This window comes from Lasioglossum baleicum, chromosome 10, assembly GCF_051020765.1.
Source record: "Lasioglossum baleicum chromosome 10, iyLasBale1, whole genome shotgun sequence".
Classification (NCBI taxonomy): domain Eukaryota; kingdom Metazoa; phylum Arthropoda; class Insecta; order Hymenoptera; family Halictidae; genus Lasioglossum; species Lasioglossum baleicum.
The window spans coordinates 4,225,634-4,250,249 of record NC_134938.1 but is presented as its reverse complement, the minus strand read 5'-3'; the positions used below and the strand labels follow the sequence as shown (position 1 = coordinate 4,250,249).

At 41.0% G+C, this 24,616-nt stretch overlaps 2 protein-coding genes across 3 annotated transcripts; both read right to left on the bottom strand.

Annotated features, from left to right (window-relative positions):
* Positions 1-2,123: 2,123 nt before the first annotated feature.
* LOC143213189 (integrator complex subunit 3-like) lies at positions 2,124-13,193 on the bottom strand. Of its 2 annotated transcripts, none has more exons than XM_076432833.1 (11): positions 9,120-13,193; positions 7,808-8,501; positions 6,811-7,409; positions 6,173-6,734; positions 5,899-6,094; positions 5,351-5,510; positions 4,734-5,276; positions 4,545-4,638; positions 4,097-4,464; positions 3,428-4,001; positions 2,124-3,170 (listed from the first exon to the last, which is right to left on the bottom strand). In XM_076432833.1, the coding sequence occupies exons 2-11, from the start codon at positions 7,880-7,882 to the stop codon at positions 3,096-3,098; spliced, it is 3,246 nt and encodes a 1,081-aa protein (XP_076288948.1). In that variant the 5' UTR covers positions 7,883-8,501; positions 9,120-13,193; the 3' UTR covers positions 2,124-3,095. The 2 variants fall into 2 exon arrangements, with proteins under 2 accessions (XP_076288948.1, XP_076288949.1); XM_076432834.1 differs by having other exon boundaries at positions 5,351-5,483.
* Positions 13,194-13,350: 157 nt separating this feature from the next.
* Positions 13,351-15,856, bottom strand: LOC143213190 (serine/threonine-protein phosphatase 5-like). The gene is made up of 5 exons (XM_076432835.1): positions 15,107-15,856; positions 14,715-14,924; positions 14,480-14,633; positions 14,306-14,406; positions 13,351-14,226 (listed from the first exon to the last, which is right to left on the bottom strand). The coding sequence occupies exons 1-5, from the start codon at positions 15,128-15,130 to the stop codon at positions 13,984-13,986; spliced, it is 732 nt and encodes a 243-aa protein (XP_076288950.1). The 5' UTR covers positions 15,131-15,856; the 3' UTR covers positions 13,351-13,983.
* Between the last annotated feature and the right edge of the window lie 8,760 nt (positions 15,857-24,616).

Below are 24,616 nucleotides of genomic sequence, written 5' to 3'. Positions count from 1 at the left end.
CCGGTAAATTTTCGATGTATTTACATTTACGTGTATCTGTGTGTACAAGATCGTTAAAAACATTAAATGTTTATGCTCGCGTTACCATTATATATTCATGTATTTACATGTGTATTCGTGTGTACAAGATCGTTAAAAACATTAAATGTTTACAGGTCTATTTTTCGTATTGCCCAGCGCGCATCGTTCATTTCACTCATATTCATCTGTGTCTACATTTTGTCGTTCGCTTTCTCACTTGCACATACGCGCACACGCACTCTCTCTCTCTCTCGCTTATTCTGACTCATAATCCTCCTTTCTCTCTCACTCTCTCTCTCTCTCTCTCTCTTTCGAGAGATCTCTATCACACACACACACACAGAATCACTCTTCACTCTTCCCCACAACACATTTTTAAATATTTTTCACATAACACCGCAGTTTATGTACAAGTAGAAAAGGCCTAACAACAATATCGACTATCACACCTTACACACCATTGTAAATGGCTGGTACTTACACGACACGTAACCGCGTATCTAAAAGACACTCTATAACCAATCGACACGCCCAACTTTACACCGTATTTGCTTCGTCCTTTTTGTTTGCTTCTCGATAACAACAGAATTCCGCGTGTAACCGCCGTTCAATAAAATCAAGATCGTGCGCGGATAATACAAACTCTGTTCGTGAAAAAATTGATTTCTCTTTCTCTCGTTCTCGGTGATCAAGTCATATTTTTGTGCACGCACTGGTTCACAACGAAGGAAACGCCTCCAGCGATATTCTCACATTTCAATGGAACTTTGTTCACGCAAACATTTCTTTTCGACGCTGCAGAATACATGTGGCCGCGGGCGATTTACAATAATCCACGGAACGTTTAACTTCGGAGAGCTTGAGGTGCCTCTACTTCCTGGAGAAACCATCGAATCAAACATCTCGTTGCGGAAGAGAATATGAATTTAACCAAAATCTAACTTGGTTCTGAAATACACGACAATCGAATCGTACAGGACGACCGGTACAACCAAAAAACGGATGATTCTACATAAAAGAAAGACAAGTTGAAAAAATAGTATAAAATTTGTTCATACGCGAGCTTCGTCTCCTAGAAAATCGACTTTGGACATCCAAGTCCAAGTCGAGTTTGCGTGCTTGGCATATTCAAGTAGAACCGATTCAAACTCGTTATTTTAAACATTATTTTCAAACTCTTTTTGCTATGTAGAATCACACTCCCTTTTCGTTTGTACCACCAGCGATAAAATATTGAATGTACCCAGAAAAAGTGTATTCTATAATGATAGAATAAAGTCTGTGCTTGCTGGAAAAATTCGATAGAATGTGAGAATGCAACTCGAGCCGGTCTCTTCTAATCAGACGTACTTCTCATCATCGTCATTATACGCTCATGCACGCGATTCTTCCGTTCTCTCTGGTATGTACAAACTAGAAAATACATAACGCAGCTACTTACGTTGTGAAGTAACCAATTTTACAGGAAATGTACAGAGGTGAATGGTGAAATTCTTCACGCTTTACGTTTCTCTAGGACTTAAGTGTACATGACGCCTGGTTCAATACTCGTTGGAAGGTGCCCTTGCATCGATATTTAAAAGAAAAAAAAAAGAAAAACAAATTAGTATGTCATGGGAGTGACATAAACGATAAACAACGCCGAAAACTCGATGTGCGAAAAAAACGGATTCCTTAAAATTGACAAAATTGCTTTAAACAATTAAGAGTTGCGCGCGTTCAAGGTTGGCGGAGAAACATGACAAAAGTATGTTTCGCGTGAATGTAAATACATCATAAACATTTTTTCTCCGACGGGCATCGGGGCCGATTCGACCGTGCTCTCTCGTAAAATATCCGTAGCAATATATAAAATGGTTCGCTAATTTCTGTGACAGAAAAAACGAAAAAGATTCTTCGAAAAATAAACTAAGACATCCTTCCATCGTGCAAAATATAAAAATTCTTGCGTCCTCAGAATGATTATGCTTACTAAGCGCAGACGTAAAATACATTTGGTCGTAAAACTGTACGCTTCTTGCCGGAGTGAGGGCCGTTTTCTTTTCTTTTTTTTCTGATAGATCCTTGTCCTCCCGCGAGAAGGTCCTTAATCCTAATAAAAAGCTATCAACGATTCGTACAAATTGCGTTCACAGATTTTATGGCAACAAAAGTAACCATTTTCTTTTTTTTTCTCATTTTCTACGTCGTCGTCAATCATAGTTCATTGTGTGAGACGCGAGTCTTATTGATTATTTACCGTTATAGTGAAACAGAAACAAAAGAAATGAATTTGGACAATAGGGTCAATGAAAATACCATACTATAGTCGGAAAATTAATAAACAAATTATTGGTAAAAACTAAGCACGATCGTGCCTGTATTGTTTCGCGTCGGCATTTGCCGCGTTCGGAAAATGGCCGACGAATAATATTCCCCCCTTTATTAGAAATAAAGTGATCACGGAGACAAGTTTCGTGTCGCTCTACCCCCCTCCCCCCCTCTTGTTTGCAACGTTGCCAGATTCAGTGTTCCTCTCTCTTAAATTTATGCGTTCATACATATTTAAGAGTATACGAAAATAATTTAATTCGTGACTAGTCTCGGCCTCTAGGTAACTTTATCTGACAGACACACGGATAAAATCTTCTTTTTTCTTCTTCACAGCTTTGACAAGCTTCAGAATGTCCGGAGAGTACATAGAGATTTGTCCCGCGCGCCACAAGAGTATCTGTCACATAACACGTTTACCTAGAAAAGCTGTAACCAGTATTTATAAATTTTCCTCTCGTTAAATATCACATGCGTTCTAACCACGTTTCACGTTAGAACGCGCTCGGCACAAATAACGAAATCAAATGGAAATAGAGCCTGGCAACGTTGCCTGTACATACAACATGTTTGCGAAATACGTAACAGGGTCCTTATTTATCGGTATGGTTTCGCATTCACTCTCGGACGTACACTATATTTACAAGTCGCGCTAAATATATCTATTTTATGTATATACTATATTATCTTACTATTCTTAAGGCTAGTTTAGCTTGCTGCACACACGTGACATGGTCCATGTGACATTTGAAGACACTGGGTGGTCAGTCGCTGTCGGAGCCCACTGCATTTATTTTTTTTCTCTTTTTCGCTTGCTTTAAATTCACGATTTCCTCCTCCTGCGTGTGAAAGAGTACAAAGTTAGGATACGCGTGTCGAACAGTACGCTCTAGAATTGAATATGCAAAGAAAAAGAAATACAGGGTGGCTGAAAAGTTCCCTGGAATTTTTTAAAGCGTTTCAGCCGAATAAAAATACCGCACAAACGGATGAATCCACACACTGAAATGCTTTGCAATATTCCGGGAACTTTTCAGCCACACTGTACATAAATCTAACGTATGCTTTTACATTTCTTGGAATTTTCCATAATTACCTCGCTGCTGGATGTACTGCCAATATGGTACCGAGGAAGCGGCCTCTTCGAAGTAGACCTCTCCCTCGTATTAGCACCGGTTTTTCTGTGACCTCCTTTACCAGCGCCCCCGCCACCTCCGGCCGAAGCTGCCGCGTGTTTTCGTGCCGAGCTCGTAGGCGGGGGTGGAGGAGGTTCGTTCTCTTCGTTCACTTCCGCCAGAGCAAACAAGTCTCCGTAACTTTTTCTTAAAGAATCGCTGCTAGCCGCTTGTGCTTGTTGCAGTGCTCTCTGCATCCCCTCGGAATGATAGAGCTGCAGTTCCGCGGAGGACGTGCAATGTTGCCGTAACTGATCCAGATGGCCGAGAACTTGTTCGCCGGAAGGTGGACCGGGTTGCTGGTTGTGCTTGCCACCCGTTCGTTTCCGCTTATTCGGACTGGTAGCTGGATAACGGGTGCTCAAAAGATTTGCGAGCAACTCGCCGAGTTTCTCCTCGTAATCGCGACACCAATAGCGCAAAGCCGCCACAACGAACATGTCTCCATCCACATTTTGTCTCGTAAGCAATTGTCGCAGAAGTTCCAACGTTGGCCTGTTACAAAATATTATCCAGCTTATAACTGTAGAGTAAACGGTGGTAGGCGCGGGGGTTCGATTTCCCTTATCTTTCGAGGTTGAATTACTCACTTTTCTTGTTTAAGCATAAACAATATCGATGTCAGTGCTTCCGCGTGATCGCGAAATTGTAGTTTAGGTACAACAGGCAGTATATAATCGATCGGGAAATCATGGGCGAAGATTAATTGCCAGAAACAATATTGTTCGAACGTTTCCCAATTCAAGCTAGCCGTTAAGAGAGACGTAAACGATTCCTTTTTTAACATCTTCAAGTGTCCCTGCATTATTTGACAAACTAATTCTTGAAGCTGACAGGCGTCGACCGTCGACACAACCAAATGCAAAAGTTGAACATTTCCTAGAGCCACGTTTTGAAATTCCATGTATACATCAGGCACAAGATAACACAGCATGAATATGTTGTCTTCGTGGCAGAGCTGAAATATCGTATAACGTGTTGAAGTTTTGTTCCTTTGTTTTTAGAATTGTTTTGTTCGTAAAAACTGAGTTTGCGTACCTTTAAATCTGACACTAAACACGCATCCAACTTCTTCTCCCGGTGCGTGCAGAAGTCTTTATATACAGATGCTTTGACATCGTTTAGTACGTTACTGAAACAGAAATTATCGGTGAAAAAGAAAGAATTAAAAATGATACGTTAATGTTACCTGTTTCTACATTCGTGTAATCGAATGCCACTACCAACCTTGGTTCGCCTTCTCGTTTTTCCTCTTCTCTGCCCCAGACCTTTAAAAAGTAAAGTAACAGGTACCCTGTCCTTGATTGAACAGTTTGCAGTTCTGCGAGTACCCGGGCTAAAAGCTTCCGCCTAATGTCCTCTTCTTTACACAACTGGAATTGATTCCGAAACATAACAAACAACGGCGTACTTATGCTATCAGTCAAGGTTTCCTCATTCAAATTATCCGTTGGGAATATTTGGGACGTAATTTGCGACGATAATATTGTTGATATGCAAGAAGCCAATGCTGGTATAGTTTCTGCATCGATTTCATCTTCCACCACCATTTGCACTATCCTTTCCATCGTTTGACACCTCACTTCATTGTCCGTTTCACTGTGCAAGCTTTCCACAGCCGTCCTTAACTCTTCCGGCTCTAAGATTAAGTTTAATTGAGATGTAATGTCTACTTTTTTCACCACACAATTTGCATTTTTCTGCTCGTTCTTGAATTTCACATTCAAGGGGACGTCCTCCTCGTCTTCTTCTTCAACTATATTCAGTATCCTACAAAGAGAAATTTGTATTTTAACAATTTAACATCTCTCGTTAGAATATTGTTCTAAAAATAAACAACTCACCGCATCTCTTCCTCTTCGTCGCTGAATGCTGGTTCTGGATCTTGACTCACGTGATTATTTTCGGCCGTTGTGTTTCCTGCATTTTCCAACGGAGCTCCTGGTGTAAGATCCTTACTAAGTTCCTCCATTTTACCTGAATATATCGGAACCTTATTTCCTGCTTAAAAAGATCATGCAAAAACCAAAGTTAGTAAGCGTTTAAAGTGCTATAAGCTCGAAGAAACTGTGGATAATAATGTCTCTGTTAAAAGAAAATGATAAAAGATGAATTCTGAACTGTCTCTCGAAACAATGGTTAAAATGGTGATGTATTAACCCATAAACTTTCTATTCGATATGTACGTCTAGTACCTATATGTGATATTTACATGTACGAAATATGTGCGCTTACAAATGTTTACATATATGCGTGATATTAAATAATGCCTCGACAATGCAATGTCTACGATATCATGTATCCTTGTGCAATAACGTGTTAGTATTTGTGCAGTATTTTATAATAATCTACCGTAAAGAGGTAAGCATGCAGAAATCTAGAATAATTTTACCAGGATCCGCATTGGGTGGTAAGCAAAACTCTTTAAACGTTTCCCTTATTTTGCTTCTCAGTTCGCGATCTAACTTCGGACTATCGAATAGAGGATAGAGACTCGGTAGAACACGTTTCTCCAAAATCTGTCTCAGCGACGAGAAGATCCCGTTCCTCACTTTCTCTGTCAACGGTGGATAGAAGTTTGGAATTATCTGTAAAAGAGAAAACACGTTCACATAAATAACATGAAATAAATGCTGTCCAAAGAAAACTATCGAATATATTCTTACCCTGCATAAAAAGTCTAATAACGTGGCAGTGACAGGCGGATGAGACCTCATAGAATTGTGCATAACAAGAATCGCTGGTTCAATGTTCATAATGTTATCTTTCTCCGGTTCAAAAAATAACCAATCATAAAATAAAGCCAATTTAGCGTTGCTCGCGGCCACGGTTGATGTACAAGTGGTAAATAACCATCCTATTACTGCCCATCGCGGTATAATATCTGAACACAATAACTCGTTCGTCGGATGAATGACACCAACGATAAAACGTATCAGATCGCATCTTAACGATTGCGATTCAGGTGTGGCCAGGTACTGTCTTTGAAACCAATCTTGGTACCGTTTATGGTTACCGAAACGCACTTGACTCGTCAAGAATACTAGTTTCCTTTCCATGTCCGGCGTAAGCCTAGATTGCAGAAACCTTCTAGAAGTTCGAGTTTGTAAAAGTTGTAGAACACCACTGAAATTTGGACAGAGAGATTTCGGATTGAGAAGCATGTCCTTCCAAAGCGCTTCGAACTCTGGTATCCTCGCCACATTTTGCAGTAACCGGACCAAATCCCTAAAAGCAGAAAATATTATTCGGTATGTTGAATCTCGTCGACGACAACAGCTGTTAACAAATACAATCGACTTACCTTCCGATAACTAAACAATCCACCATACGTTCCCTTATCAGAGATACCGTAAAAGTAACTTCTTTCTGACGCAAACCGGATAGATGAGGTGCATTATGGTCTTCTATTAATCGCAAATAGGTGTACACTATGGATGCTACTAAAAAAGGAAACTTGTCTAACCAAGGTCTGTTCTCTTGAAATATGTCTAAAAGAGCATCGACTAATAGCAAATTTCTCGGGGAAATATCGCCGCCAGCCGCGTGCCTCAACAAACTTAAACAAAGATTATCCACACTAGCTACACTGGTTCTTATCATCTCCCTGACAAGCCACAACAACTGACTTCTGGTCACGTCGTTTAATCGCAGGTATCTTTCCAGTACTAATTGATTAAGGTGTACTAAAACAATCGCGAGACCATCTCGCGTGATTAAAGTCAAGTCTCTGTAACTTTTCGCAGCACTTTGAGGATCCGTCAGAATAACCACTAACAATCCCAACGAAACTTCTTCGTGCGTTTTGTCTTTGCACACTGCATTGTTCAGCGTATCGTGGGCTTCCTTTTCCGACAGTCCCGCAGTCAGGTTTTGGAGCACTGTGTAACATCTATCAAATTTCTGAAAAAGAAAAGCAACAGAGTTACCCAACGGTTTCCAACAGTAATGAAAAATCACTTGTATACGTAGAAAGTCGAGTTGAACACCGTGACTCTTAGGAAAGAGCATCTAGACGACAGAGTTAAGTGTCTCGTTAAAAAAAAATCTGTCAAAGCGATCAGGGGACGAACGCGGGTGTCCTTGTTGCATCACGGTTATTAATATCGTGACAATTGTGTTAGAGGCGTAGCGGACACGTATTAATTTCATAATTATGTAAATGATTTGAATATTGCCGCTAAGACGCGTGGTTCGGCATGTGGCGCCGCGCGGTCAGCGACGTGCGCGACCGTCGCAACAATGGCGGAGCCCCTCGCACCCGATACGTATCCAGTGACTATTTCAAATATTTATGTTACCTCTTCCAAGTCGTCCTTATTCTCTATGCAACTCGTGCTGAGTAGCCGGGACGCGGGAGTTTTCGTTTGTTCCATTGTAGCTGGCTGGTCCGCGGCCGTCCCGTGAACGTTATTTCCAGGCTCTATCGAGCCCTCAGCCCTCAGCCCTGTGCCCCTGGCCGCTTGTGCTCGCCTCCGTGCATCGTGATCGTCTCACTGCCTCCTCGCGTACCTCTATCTCACTCTCGTTCCCCACTCTCTTCGTCTCTCTCGCGCGGTCTCTCTTCACTCTGTTTATTCCTTACCACGGACCTCCCCGACTCCCTAGACTGTTCCGATGCGATTGCGCATTGATACATGCGCCTCGTCGCTTCTCGGCCTCGCTTGTGACGTGTGGTCCCCCACCACTCGCGGCAATCACCGAGCGGACCAATCTCCGTTCACCAACCCGTACACACTGACCGACATTGGTGGGGGTACCGTAGAAAAGTATGTGCTACTGCTTACAGGAACGTATTTATTAAGGGTGCGCACCGAGAGGACGGTCACCTCGAAGTGTCTGTGAACCTTCCGATCCCCGACCAGTATGCACACCGTGCCAAACCATACAAAAGGGTTCACAGTCTCTCTTCTTCCCGCGTTTAAACGGTTCCCTTTTCATATGTCATACGATCGTGTATCGATTCAATTTTTTTTCCCCTCGACCATCGTCGACCTACGCATACAAGCATTGCATATATACGTATACGTACGACCCACCAGCGAGCATTTTGATTTTATTAATGTTTAGTAATTAAACTCTCGCGTAAATAACGCGTCGCGCTCGGCGCGGATGGATCATCGCGTGATTCGAAAGCATTGCGAATCGTATACACACCGTATAACGGACAATGAGAATGTTTGACGCGTTCTGCTTGCTCGGGAATCTACGTATTGTTCCGACAAACTGTTGCACACGATATTTATAGTAGAATTTACAGTTACGATGTTTTGTGGAAACGTTATACAGCGTGGAACAGACAATAACGAAAAGTAATACTGTTCGCTGACCACAAACGAGAATGGTACCACGAGGTCATCGGCATCTCGACTTCTTCAAATTACATCGAACTTTATAAAAATAACTCGATCCGGGAACGAAACAAAAGATTCGATCGTGCAATTCTCTCCTTTCGAAACGATGTTACACCATTTTTTTTTCTCGGTTGAGTAACGCGTATTCCACCGAGCAAATGAAACCGGAGAGTCTTCCGAGAAGAGTTACATCAAAGATTGTGAAAATTGTTAGCGCAAGGGCGCGCGAGCTCGTACAGCTATATCTATAGATACGAACCTGTGGCGTGAAACTGCGCGTGCGCGTATCACGTACAAACGAAGAGACCAGCCGACTAATCGTATTGCGTGCCCCGGCCATGCTTCCCGCTTTTGCGTTTCCTCGTGTTACTTCGCGAAATCTCTTCCACTATCTTTTCCGGATCCTGGTCATTTTGTGCTCCGGAACTTCACACGACCGTACTGGGGCCACGTTTCTACGATTGTTTATGTCTATGCTCGCGTCGAATACATTTCACGGTGTATACACGCAGTTGCATATCGCAGCGATGTATTTAATGTTCGTGCACGTCAACCTAACCCCTAATAAGTGCAACAGCAGCCACGGACCTGGCATTCCATTACGATGCATAAGGCTTTCCGTCAGGTATCCGTGGTGCTACGACGTTCCGTGATTTTCCTTCCTCTCGTATCTAATACCAGGCTTACTTATTTCTCTGAAAAAAATCTGACACATTTCGGATAAGCTACATTTCCGTTGCAAACTCTGCCCGTAAAAATATGCAAAACACTATAATAATCAAAGTTATATGCAATCAGATGTTTTCTCGGTTCCTGACCATACGATTGTTGTTGAACCGTTGTTAGCTCTCCGCGCAACCTCAAAATACATTTATACTATTCAGCTGTTTTCGCAAAGTCGCTTTTGCCCGAATTGCGTGCTAATAAAACGGCTTTGTTTGATCACGATTGATTATTAAACATGTGTTACCGTAGGTTATTCGTAACGATACGCCCGTTTCGATGATAAAATAAGCCAGTAAAACGAAAGAAATAAAAATAACATACTATTACTCTATCGACGTCGCTGTGAAAAGGAGAAGTGCGTTTCCCAGTAATTTAAAAAATAAAGTAACTCGAACCTGCGTCCGACGAAGGTGTAGCGAGAAGTGACCAGAGCCAGTAGACTCTACAATGCTTACCTTGTCCCTACTATGTCTTGTAAACGCCAATGAACGCATGCGCACAAAAAAAGACTCGTGAATAGTCTCTCATCAGGATCGTATATGACGGAAACACTAAAGAGGGGATTAAGCGTGTCCGAAAAACAATGTAAATAGCAGGTCTCTTTCTTCGACTCGCTGTGGTCGGGTCATGTATCATTCATGACAAACCGTTACAAATGATATCTCTCCTTTAGAAGTCATAAGACAAATCAATTAAACGTTTTTACAGAATCCAGAACACATATCGTTATTACACACAGTTTTATTGATTTTTTTTATTGCACTGCGTAAACTTGTTTATTTACCGATTGTATTAGTTCAATTTACTTTCCGTGAACAGCACAGGGTTTACGCGGCTATCGAAGGGACGTCGATTATCCTTTTCACTTCCATGCGGTGATCTATCGCGCCGGTGACTCACAGTTATACATATATATTATGCATGATCAATAGACAGCGAATCTTCATGCAAAATAAAATTGTCCTCTTAATACGTTTAATAGGTTGAAAATAATAATATATTTAAATTCTTCGAATGTATTTACTGTTTTAAATTGTACCTACTCTCTTTCTCTCTCGTTTATGTTTTAAATTTCTTAACCCGGCGTTAGGTAGGTGGGGTCTCACAGACCCCAGAGATTTTAGATTGATCGTAACATTGTAACCACGCGTGACAGTTGTCAAGTATTTTTGAATAATAAAAATTTAATTTCGTGGATCTGCGTTTTTACTCTGATAAACTACAAGCCTCCTAAGCAATACCTAATCTTATATTTATGAAAAAGGTATTTATTTCTATGATACAATATATGGACCGTTTATTTTGAAAGTGGTGTAAGTCCATTTTCTCTTGTTTCGAGAAAATTAAAGGTTAGCATATTAGTCAATTTAAAAATATGTATAAATTAATTATGTCAAGTCTGGCAATATTTCTACTTATTTATCAATATGTAATTTGATCATATACATTTTTTTCAGGCTAACTAAAATAATATATATTTACGGGTTGCAAATAGACTTATACCACTTTTAAAATAAACGGTCAACATATTATGATTTCGCGGGGTCTGTGAGACCCCACCTTACCACTCACGATACATTTTCCCACCTTACCAACGCCGGGTTAAAATCAGCTGTCTAATAAATCACATAGTCGGAATTTACAGTGCTTGTAAAACTATTATGCGATGGAAGCAATACACGTCTGTAAACAGTCGCTGGCAACAAAAATTAGGGTCTCGTACGATTCTCCAAATTTTTCGCGGTACAACTGAAAGGCCGTAATTTAATAATCGTTTTTATGGGTGTCCCATATACCGCGGTCAACCGATTCGGAAGTAGTTCTACCGCGAAGGTAGTCGACTAGGGACAATAAAATTATTTGTTCGACCTTTCTGCGAAAACCGAGTTGACAGATCCGTGTGGTTTATTTTCATTTTTATTGGGCAATTAATCAGAATACAGACATCAGCGTGCGATAGACAATTCGCACAAGAATACCTCCTCAAACAAATAACAGCATGTATATTTGAATGTGCACTTAATGAGCTCTCGGTGATCTACGGATAACCGTGTCTCGAGCACCTGGCGCACAGCCAATGCGGTTGAGGAAAAACGTGTTATCGCGAACATCTCTCATTAAAACAGACATTGTATTCCTTTAAGTCTCGTTTTGTATAAAACTACTTTCGAGAGAAACTTTGCTTCAAGAGAAACATTTATTGCGGATGTCCGATAGCTCGGAACTATCGTTCTGGTCGTAAAAGGAGTACCAGCAAACGTGTTACAACATTTCAATTGGTTAAGTGTTGGCAATAACACCGGTGATTGAAACGGGTCCGATAATGTATTGACTAGGATATCAATTCGATAGAATTCCGGTATTGATATGGTAATGTCACGCATAATAACACGTTATTCGATTCATGTGGTATATTGCGATTAAAAAGCGTTCATTAATATGTATGACAACTAAATCGAGACTAATGGATTCGCGTATTACGTATTTTATGGACGTTACAATTTTTAATCGTACGAATAGTACTAATAATATTCAAAATGATCCAATATAATTAAATATGCATAACAATTCAACAACTTAGGCAAGTATTACATTTATATATATTTCTATGTAATACTATTAATCCTTAGAAGTTCTACATGTATGAGATATATGATTTGTTTGTAAATAATGTACAGTGGGTGTACACAAAGTGTATTCGTACACCTTTTAAAAACTAATAACTTTTTTATAATTGTACCAAACAACCTGATTTTTTATAATCAATTAGAAGCATTGGTTTACGAAATGATATGCGAAGAAGATTTTCCAAATAATTGTAATTTGCAAGGTTAAATGCAAAAATAAAAAAGGCAATTATTAAAACTTTTTTCTTTGGGCCCTTAATAAAAATTAAAAATATATATTTTGCAGATCTATGTTAGTTTACACATACTGAAAATACGACACGCATCGAAAGATGGACGATTCTGTTTATTTCAAGCAGAAACTGATCAAAAGTCGTGTAAAACTTCGATTTTCACCATTTTTAACCGCTTCTAGCTCGTATGTATGTTGATCGATTTCGAAAAAATTTAAAGCGTGTGTATAGCTAACATAGATCCACAAAACACATACTTTAAATTTTCATTAAGGGCCCAAATAAAAAAGTTTTAAAAATTGCCTTTTTTATTTCTGCATGTTACCTTGTAAATTATAATTTTTGGAAAATTTTTCTTGCATATCATTTCGTAAACCAATGCTTCTAATTGATCATAAAAAATCAGGTCGTTTGGCACGATTATAAAAAAGTTATTAGTTTTTAAAAGGTGTACGAAAACTTTGTACATCTACTGTATGTTTTATGTTTCTACGAAGAAGTGCTCGGTTTTAATTTTTAATAGTATACTGGTGGAGTCATACATGCACACACACACAATATTAGAAACTCTTGTACAATAACTAAATTTGAATTTATAATTTTCTTTTAATGACGATAGATATACTGCGATTAGAAATGCATATTTGAAAAATTTGTAGATCATGATTGTATATTAATTCGTGCACTAGTGTAATGTATATTAAACTTGAAGTAACTTATTTTGTATGTGTGAATGTGTGTTGTGACGTTGCAAACGTCGCGACATCACGGTGTATACATATATGTATATATATGTATTGTATATATTAAAGAATTTTTTACTCGTCGTTGTTTTATTTTATTATTTGGTAAAGTTTTGAACAATTCTTAAGTATATGCAGGATATGCATAAAATATGATTGTATTCAGAAAGTGCAGAAAGTTAAGAAGTGCAAATCGTTTTCAAGAACATCGTAATTCGTTGTATTAAATATAGAAGGATTATCTTCAAATGATTTAATCTTATAATATAATCTTTTTAAAAACGTTATTGGCAAGTTTGGCAGTATTGTGTTTTTTTTTTGTTGTTTTTCGTTAAATCGAAACATCTTATATTCGTAAATATTTTTGCAATTCATATAACGAGCAAATTTTGTCAAAATTACAAATTCATAACTCCGAAATATTTGTACTGATTAACTTGCTGACAATTGCAACCTTCTTAAAACGTGATTCCTCGGAGAGAAACGTCTTGAAATATAATCGCGTTCAATAATACTTGGACTTAGCTATTAACGTTTGGTTCGACGTGAGAAAACTTGAACCAAAAATATGAAGAGATGCGGAGACTCTGTCGTGTACATTCTCGTTCCTTTTTTAAATATTATTCAACAATAACTTAAGTATAAAAGGTAAACAGTATATACTTCTGCTAATGTAACAACGTCGGTCGTAAAACGATCAGTTTTTCGGTGTTAAATGTTAAATGTGTGTATGAATGAAAAATTTCGTGTCGGCAGAAATATGCATATACGTATGTCATTGGTATCAAAACACACTATGATTTTCCTTTTTTAAATCTCTGTCGTGCTTGAGCTTTACTGTACTTTGGATGTTTCTCTTTCTCACCGTTCATTTCAGGATTAACATCGTCTGCCTGCTCTTTATTTTCACCGAATAGATCCATCGGTGGTTCTAACAATGATTTTCTTTGACACTTAACAAAATACCGGAATCCCTTTGCAACACCGAATCCTAACATTGCTATAGACATTGTTAATAAGGCCATCAATAGGGGATGCTGCGTTCCACAAAAAATTACACCGTTATTTAAAAATCTTTGCATTCTTTTCATTGAAGTATCAATATAGTATACTTACTGTTAACGAAGGTTTATTTGTAAAAACGTAGTCAGCAATTACAACTATTACTCCAAGTATGATACCGACGCCAGCTCCGAGCCAAGGTATCTGTTGATCGGCTGTAAAACAATTCGATATTAGATTATTGCGTCAAACATCATCGATCTTGTTCTTTTCTTGAAAATATAATACCTCTTTTATCTTTTATCAACAATCTCGATACTTTATTCATCGCTTCTAAAATTGTTGGTTCGTTCGGTTGAAGAGATAAAGCTATATTATAAGACTGCAGTGCTTCGCTGAAGCGAAACGTTTGCGATTCGACTTCGGCTTTCCTAAAATAACCCTGCGAGAAAATTACACGGTATGTTTTAATATTCTTTTATTCGTTTCAAAGAAATAAGTTAACGTAGCTGCGTATAGTTACCTTGGTCCAATCAGGATTTAGTTGAATGGTCATCAAAGCATCTTCCATCGCGAAATGATATTGTTGCAATTTCAGAAAGGCATACGATCGATTACTGTATAAAGAATAATTTTGTGTGTCGAGTTTAATCGCGTTCGTGTAGTGGAATATAGCCTCCGCATACTTTTGTTCCTTAACGCATGCATTTCCACGATCTTTGAGGGTTTGAACCTACAATAAAAATATTTAAACATTATCAACTGAACACAGTCTATCCACAATGTCTGTCTACATACGTTGTCATTAAGTTGTTAATTGTTTTCACAAATATTCTTTATATTCAATTATAAAATTACGTTCGTAGGAGAAAGCAAAACTGCCGAAAGTTCCACAAGAAACGTAGAAATCCTTACCGCTGGTTCCAGTGTGGTTGACATGTTGCGCTTCGAATATAGGTTAAAAAACGACTTATGAATTATTATCTAATATACCCGTTATCATTGTCCTTCGAACAACGTCGAAGTAACCATCTATCTTTCAAAAATAGTCAACAATCAGAAACAGCCGAAACACCTGCCATGTCTCTCCACCGGTCGGTGCATGCGCAGCAGGGGGTGTAATGATGCGCAGCGAACATTGACATGCGATACTGCACTGCGCATAGTCTTGCATCATGAAAAGTGCAGCGCTGAAACAAAAGGAAAACGAGAAGAACCATCGTGTTCCACCATCGCGAATCTCCGTGTTCACAGGATCAACACAATCGTTGTCAAATTTATCTATACAGAAGAAAATAGATGAATTCCAATGATTTTAAATGCCTGTTACACATTTTTGTTGCTCGTTCAGTGCCGTACTGCCGTACGAATAAACGACATAGAGTACGTTCTCGTTGCAAATTTTCTATACCTTCCCTACAGCCTAAATACTTATAAAATGTAAATGTATGTATATACTATATGACAGCAAATAAATAAATATGCAATTGACCGTCGCACAGTGGGGTATTTGCCCGATTTCAGCGGCCACAGCTAGTTCAAAATTCGAACAATATTGAAACCGCTGTTACTTTGCTCAAATTTATTCAAATTTGATGAAAAAACAACCATTTTAAAGCTTGAGATTTCTACTTTTTGTGCTGTGTCCCATTTTCTGCGTGGGTGGAGCCATAGAGGAGATTTCAAGGTCACCTTGATTTTTTTAAACAGAATGTCCTTTTTTTATACCACAGATCGATAGAGTATCAAATTTTGAGTATAAAAGTGTTGACCTTCGTATGTCCTAAATCTAATAGTTTACGAGATATATTATCCAAAGAAGAAAGAAAATTGTTTCGATAATATCTCGTCAACTTTTAGATTTAAGACATATGGGGGTCAATACATTTTTACTCAGAATTCGATAGGGTATCGATTCATGATACAAAAAGTAGGTATTTCCGTTAAAAAAAAGTCAAGATGACCTTGAAATCTCCTCTATGGCTCCACCCACGCAGAAAATGTTTATGTCACAACATGTTTCCCTCTATACCGTGCAAATTTTGTTCATAGCATTTTTTCATACTGTTACAAATAACTTAATACAAAGCTTAATGGATACATGAATGGGAAAACGAATGAGATGGGAGATTGTTCCTCAGATATTCAACTAACTCGAGCCACAAAAATTTTACAATTTATGACAAATTTTTAAAATTGAATTTTCACCGCTGAAATCGAGCAAATACCCCACCGTGCGTCGTCCATTGAGAAGAGGGCGCGCTCAAATGAATCTTGAATTTCTAGGTCAGCGAGGCAGTCGATTCGTGTCACGAAACTTCGTTAGGCGTCAGGTTAATTCTTATATTTCGCAAAGAGGATTTCCTCGGTGTATTTCGTCCGCAGCGACAGGCTGATAAAGCGTACATGGCAGTTTCGAATCGATCGAAAACGTTACACAAGTCTTTGATTCCACAGATTCTAGCCAGAGGATAGGTTCGCCGCGGCGGAAGGAGAAAGTGAAGGTGCCGGACATATGGAAGAATGAAGACCGAGGTTGCATCATCATTTTAATGTCTGAAATTCTCCATTTCATACAAATTAAGTGGGGGGCATTATAATACAAACTTAAAATATATACATCGATATTTCGTGAAACTTCTCAAATAGCTATGCAACTCATCCATCAATCCGTAATCTCTATAGATCTCTTTCCGTTATTTATTGATTTGCGTTCTTACTTATGGGTATTCTTCTCCTTCTTATCTCTTTCTTTTTTTTTTTGTATGCATTTCTTTCGCTCGAACCTACTTCGTAGTTATACTGTGCAACGAAACTGGCAAGTCGTTCGAATAAATATTATTGATTTTTTTGTTTCTCTGAATGGATCCGCCGCCGGAACTGTGCAGAGACGTTCGCGAGACATGGAGGATCGGACTCGCTCGCTCTCCCTTTCGCGTTTTCCGAGTCGTTTTCTTTTCGTTCGTCGGCAACATTTCATTTTTTTTTCGGCGAGGGATACCGCTGCTCGATACCGTTCGTCGACGAAACGACAGGCACTGGTTGCGAGTGTCGAAGTTACATTGATCCTGACCGATCATTATTTACATCGATCGCTTGAGCGACGATCATCGTCATATCAGTCCACGGCAAACTCCGAAGCCTACTTTCCTCCTCACTGCTATTACACAGAAAATAAAATATATATTATGCGTGCGCGAACGCATAGTTGACACGATATCGGGTCACGTGTCGCGCGTTTCGACGCACGATCTCGCGAAGAGATGGTTCGAATCTCCTGGTGGAGACATATCGTTGGTTCACGCGCCAATGTACCGCGAAATCGTTTCTCTTCCCATGGATGGCTGAACTGCCGGGGATCTCTTCGCGTCTGACAAAGAACGAATTTCCGAATCGTAGAAGCAACGAGAGAGAGCATTCGGCGACCGGGGTAACATACTCGTTTCTCGGACGTGACGCGCGAAAAGGAGCCGGCAGCTTTAGCGGACAGATTGAGAATCCTTACGATTATTATTGGAGGACAAATGGCAAAAAGCATTCGCGATTCTCGCCGAAGCTGGTGTACTCGTTATTGCCCAAGTGGGACGGAAGTCACGGATGATTTGGCACTCCTTGTTTCGTCTTCTAACGACGCCCATCTCGCTCGCCCGTGCGTGTTCCACTTCCTCTAATTTCCTCTATGTGTACGCGCGCGTGTGTACAATATGTGTGTCTGCCATCTTTCTTTCTTTCTTTCCTGTTCGTTGGATGTATGTTGGTCGTTAACGCTCGACCTTAGAAAATCGTACGATCTAAGAATTTGCTACGCGACGGTCGCGTTAAAAACGTTTTAGAAAAGCGTCTCCTTTTTTCTTCCCGTTTCGTCTTGCAAAAGCATGAACAGGCCGAACGCACGCACAGCAGAGATTGAAAAGAGAAACGGAGAACGTCGAAAAGAACGCTCGCGAAGAAATTCATTTTCCGCGCGGTTTCCGGCTCGATCCGATCCTCCATCGTCGTGTTGCGCAAAGTCGCCAGATCAAGATTTGTCTTCCCATTATACCGTTCCCCTTCTACCACACACAGAGAGAGAGAGAGAGAGAGAGAGGGGAAGGGGTAACATTTCCCCTGATCTGGCGGCTCTGTTGCGTGCTCTATAAGGTTTTCCTCCTCTTCGTCCACGTTTTCTTTCTTTTCGTTTTCCTTATGCACAACCCACGTCAGTATTGTTACGCGTTACTGTAAATTGTAAGTGTAAATTGATTTGTTCGTGTCCACGCTTAAAATACATTTTTTTTTTACATCGTCCACACTCTCGCATATAGTCGTTCGCCGTACAATCGTCGTCTTAATAAATGGTCAAGCAGTAGTCTCGGTCGTCGAAACAAGAAAACACAAATGTACCTCGTATAATATAAGTCGTTGGTCGTGAGAATGATACCTCCCTTTAACCTCGTTCACCTAAACTCCTCGACCACGCTTCCATCGCGCTCGCGCGTTCACCTCGAAAAGGAAAGAGAAACTTTCCGAATTCTTTCATTCAAAATTTTGCATCCCAAGTGCATCCTCGCGAATGCGGTACTAGGCACAATTCGACACCCCTCGATCCGAGAGATCGCTTCTTTCCGTATACAATATCGATACTCGTCGCGATCTTTCCCGTTGGGGAATGTCCGGGGATTTGTTATTCGTTTGGTGGCGCAAGGGGAAGCATTTTCAGGGGAGTACAAGCCCGCCCGACAACTCTGCTTGCAACTGGCGAGGTTCTACCGTAGTCTGAGATCTGTCCTAACACGTTGTTTGCGTTTTTCATCAATCAATTTTTTCAGATTCTTGCAGACAGTCGCGGAACGATTGATAATATAATTATTACTTTCCATGGCTCTTACATGTCTCGCAACGGCTGGCGCCTAATTTTCACTGTACAACGCGTTCTAAGCGTTCCCGTTCTCTACCAACAGTATGCAAAAGACGCGTTCAAGCGTCTCCCGCAAACAACGTGTTCAAATTAGGGCTGCTACTTCTCCGAAGCCTCGACTCTTTGAAGTTTCGAAGTTTTCGAAGCGGTTTTCGAAGGCTACGCACCACAGTGGGTTGGAACGCGAAAAACGCGGACTTATTAACTTATTGTTAGATAAATGAGGCATCATTTTCTGCATTTCATTTTCCAAAATTCCATATCTATATCCCACAATTAAATGCTGAATTAAACATATTCTGAAGATTTTGTCAAAATCGGTCGGCGTTGCAATGAGCTACAAACGTTTAAAGATAGTAAAAATTGCAGATTTTCACGATTTCAAAAAGTTTCGAATAAATTATACAGAATTTAGTATATAATAGCTTAAAAATATACCATTATTAATAATAAAACAATTAATAACATGTACGTCCCAATTCGAGAAAACCGTCTCTAAAAAACCTTGTATAACTTTTATGGGTTTTGAATGAAACAAAATCTGATTGTAAATTTCAATTCAGCGCACCTCAAAATCTATAAGACGATACCATTTTTATTAATTTAAACTTAGAAATAGCTTCAGAAATGATTTTTGTCCGCGTTTTTCGCGTTTCAACCTACTGTGCGCCCCCTCGTCCCGGCCGCGCGTCTCGCTTCCCGTGGCGGTCCTAGCGATGCGAAATTGCGAACAGCTACGTCCAAACTTTCGCATCGCCGACGCTTACATTGTAACGCATTTTATAATAGAAAATGAGCGTCTTCATTCGCGTAGATTCAACCTTTTTCGCCTCTTATCCGTTAACTGGAAACGAGTCGAACGAATCGAACAGATCGAAGCTTCGAAGCTTCGAAACTTGGATTCTCATCACCTTCAGTAGCGAGTTATAACTAGTTGGGGCCTTGGGCAAAGTAGAATTTCGGCGCCCCTGGGGAAAACGTAGAATTCGGATCTTGGATCTCAGTTTGTGTTCGGTGCCCCCTTTTGCTTTGGGGCCCCAGGCATTTGCCCAATTGCCCATAGGGTAACGCGCCACTGATCACCTTCGAAGTTTCTGAAATCGAAGCTTCGAAGCTTCGAAATTTTCGACCTTTCAAGGAAAGCAACAGCCCCAGATCGGTAGACTACGAATAGACCAAAGTCGGACCCCTCGTTCCGCAAGAAACGGTCGCGCTCGTGCTATCTAGACGTTTGTACTGTTTGGATAGAACACCTAGGCGGCGTTATCCGAATGATATGATTGCACGAACATCGCGTTACTCGATTCATATGTTTTCTTTTGCTCACGTAGCGCAAAACGTTGCTTAAGCAATCTAGATAACAGATATATTCGATTCGCTGTTTCTGCGCGCGCGGACTTCCACAGAGAGATGTCGACCAAGAAAAAAAGAGACATTGAATTTCAATCGTTGACGGAATCACAGCAGTGTCGCTCGAAGCTTCCCCGTTCCGGCGACACAGCCATGCGGAACAATGTTATCAGACGGTTTGTATTCCCCTGCGAGATGCTTCCCCCCTCTATGCAGATCCACGCTCGGATCAAGGATCATTCCCCAGGGACGATTGATCGCGCGCGATCACCTTCCGCGAATACCCGCCGCGATCTCCTCCGATCGATTACGAACCGCAACATTGCACGTCCCAGTCTAAAATTCGAGGATAACGCAATCGAAAGATTAACATACACAATAACATTAATAATATTCGTAATAATATAATTATAGCAATATTAATAATAGTAATAATTATATAATAATTGACGGAAGAAGAGACGGGGGGAAAGAAACGGGAAGCGGACAGAATGGAATCAACAAGAGAAAGGGGGAGAAATAATTAATAGTTCCATTCGTTTCCCCCCGCGTGCTTCACGGTGTTCCGAAGACAGAGAGCGAGAGAGAGACGCGCGTCTCTCCTCGGGTTGCTATTCGTCGCAAAATGCCTCCACCGTCGTCGATAATGTCCATCGCAGTTCGCTCTCCATTCCTCGCCAACAATATTTAAATTCCTCTCTCTCTCTCTCTTATCCGCATTCTTTGTTCTCCGTATAATATACCTTTTTCTCTTCGATCAATGAATATAATAGATATCTATATATTTATGTATATCTATATACACACACATATATATATTTATATATGTAATACATATATATATGTATATGTGTATATATGCATAGGTAATCATTGCAAATACAACTATGTAATGAATATTCGAGCCTTTGTCAGTGGGAGCAATGCAGTCGTCGTCAATAAAAAAGAGTCACGGGTCACATTATAAACTCACGTAATACGCTCCTCCCTCTTATGCGGACTAACCCAACCGTTCCATGTATTCGCGCGCATACGTGTATGTGGATACGTGTCGGATGTTCGCGCGCGTGTATGCTCGTACCATTTTCTTCCCTCCGGTTCGCCGCGGCGCACACGAACAGAAGAAAAAGAAGGGAAAAGGGAAAACAAGGTGATCTGCCACTGCCATTCAAGATTTCGGTATCGGTTCGGTACAGAGTAGCGATGGTATCCGAGAAACTCTTCGAATCGCTTCGGTCCAATGTTTACGACGAAAAATTCGAATCACCTCGAACAGAATTCGAAGCTTAGATCTCTCGAAGATCTTCAAAGTCTTGAAACCCAAATCTAATCCAGACCTGAAGTTTCTTGCAATTATCTCGTCGACCAAAGCCGACCGTCGAAAACTATAAAGCGAAATGTTATTCAGAATGGTGACCTTGACGACAAATTTCAAGGAAAGTGTTGAAAGTCTTGAAAACCCTGCAAATTTGGAGTCTCGATCGAAACTTTCGAGAGTTTCAAGAATTTCCGATTTCGAATAAATATCGAATTGATTGATTTGTTCGAGAATTTTGCAAGACGGAGTATTGAATGCCCATCGCTAGTCCAGAGCAGGGTTGCCATCTGCGAGTCCCGCCAAGCCCCTCGCCCAGCTGTGCTGCGGAGCCCGCCTTTGCTTCCCCCACTCTTTCCACTAACGCTGACGCGTATGGTACGAGTGGGGGAAGTAAAGGCGGGCTCCGCAGCACAGCTGGACGAGGGGCGAAAGGGTGAGAGGCCTGGCGGGACTCGCAGATGGCAACCGTGGTCCAGAGTCGCCAGATTAACGCGTGTCTCTCACTCAACCCTTCGTCACGTGAGAAGGTGACCGTATTCCCCTGGACTCGTGTCACATTTCCCCTGATCTGGCGACATTGGTTCGGTCGTTTGAGCACGCAAGGCGCTCCGAAGAGGGTGAACTGTTCCGCAGTCGCGTAATCAGTCGGAAGGCAATCTAGTATCGGTCGTCCTTGTCCAACGAACGAGGCCCCGTTGCCTCGAGTACGCGGTCCCTTTCTTCCTTTCTTTCATTTCTTTCAACTATGTTTGGCCAGGCGAGAGTTCTCCCTCGGCTTGATATGGACGACCGAAATCATGTTTCCCCGTTTCTCCCAGCTAACGCGATATTCGTTCGTTCGCTTGTGTTCGTTGTCCTCACCACATTTTCAAAGGACGAACAAGTCGGTCTCTTCGAATAAATCGTGATCGGCGACAACGAAACGTTCGTTCCGTGTATGTATCACCTCCCATCTGGTCATTGTGGAAGTCGCGCGACGCACTCGAGCGTAGTTGAAACCCACTTGACGCAAACCACATGTGCGCGCAGACATCCGAGGATACTCGTCAACTCCCCAGCTACGAGAACCACACGAGCGTACCGACTGTACAGCCCCATCCTGTATGACGTATCGTCGGAATCGATAAGTTGTTTCGCGTACAAAAAGAAACCACCGCCGAATGTCGATCGTAGAGTTTCCTCCGAGCTCGACGATCGCGAGTTGTAACAAAGAAACTTGCCGGACAAAAGGGATCGTAATTAACTAAACGTCGCAGCCGTTGTTCTCTAATCGATATTTAAAGTACTTTCCTCTAAACGATTCGAATCCCACGGATCGATCCTAACGTTTCGTACGATCGAAGGCGCAACGACACGATCTCGTTAGACCTCTCGGTTAGATCTCTCGCCGTTGACTCGCAGAAGCCGACGTTTGTTCGAAAGAAAATGGTAACGAAGATGTAACCAACGAAAGAGAGAAACCAGGATATGGTTAAACGACAGTGAAAAGCTCGCCTCGTTGGATCGAACGAAACCTATACGCAACCTACGTATGTATTACGAAGTTCCTAGCATCACAGTCAGAAAATATAGTACTACGCGATAAACGGACTCCTCCGCTGATCATAATTATAACGATGACGTAAGCCAGTGATGAGCATCCCGCGGACTATAGTGGGCCAAATGTGGAAACCTAATACAGTGAAGTCCGCGATTCTTGTAAAACAGCCTGTGTTCTGCACGGACAACTATCGCATACCGACATTATTTTTTTATGACTGCGTCTACCGCGCCGAGAGTTTAAACGAAAGCCGAACGTAGAGAAGGACAGCATGACAGTGGAGTGGGTAGGCACTAGACAATGATCGTGGACAGTAAACGCGACTTTACTGTACTGAAAAACTCCATTTTTGTATTAAGGTGGAGTGGGGTTAGTCCGTCTACAGGGCAAGTCCGTTAATTGGTTATTTTTATTATAATATGAACGAAATTTCTCTAGCTTGTATTTATTAATGTAGCATGAAGTACGGATGTAAATCACTGCTAATCGAATGTACAAAAACTTCTTTATTTTTCATTATTTTTTTTATGGGACTTTGACCGATGGGACAGCGAACACGCGGGCAACTGTGTCTCTTTCTTTCCTATACGCTGTCCTTCTGTGCGCCCGAAACTATCATCGTCGATTAAATCACTAAATACAGTTGAAATTATATCGTGCTTGGTATCATTTTAATCAGAAAAATGCCACAAATATATCGGTGAAAGTTTCAGAAAGAAATAATGAAAAGCAAAGAAGTTTTAGCTGCGTATTACGCGCGCGTCGCAACGAACGCAATAATAAATATTTTGTTGGGCCAAATGCGGCCAGTGTTCCGATATTCAGCCCCAGTAAAGTAAGATTCTCGATAAAATGGGGTAGTTTGAGCATCCCCCGCAGAATTTTCAAAGATTTGTATGATTTGATTCTGAAAAATGAATGTATAACATGTGTATTTGTGTATATTTCGTAACTTGTAGGACACGTCCTGAAGTTTTTTCGTTCGGAACAGATTGTTTCGGTACTTACGCGCCAATATAACTGTCTCAGGGCGCAGGACGCAGGGCTCCACTACCTCGTCATCACAGATACGTTATTGTTCTGCCCCCACGCATACGCGAGAAATCTTGGATCATATCGGAACACTGAATGCGGGCCGCGGGTTGCTCATCACTGACCTAAACTAGGCCTGGGCAACGCTGGCTCGCGGAACACACGTGGCTGCTTCTCGTCCACTCCGACAGCGGAGTAGCAGCAGCATCTGTTCCGCGAGAGCCAGCGTATGCCAGGCCTGACCTAAACGATTCGACAGTATCCGGAAAATGAGTGAATAACCTCGAG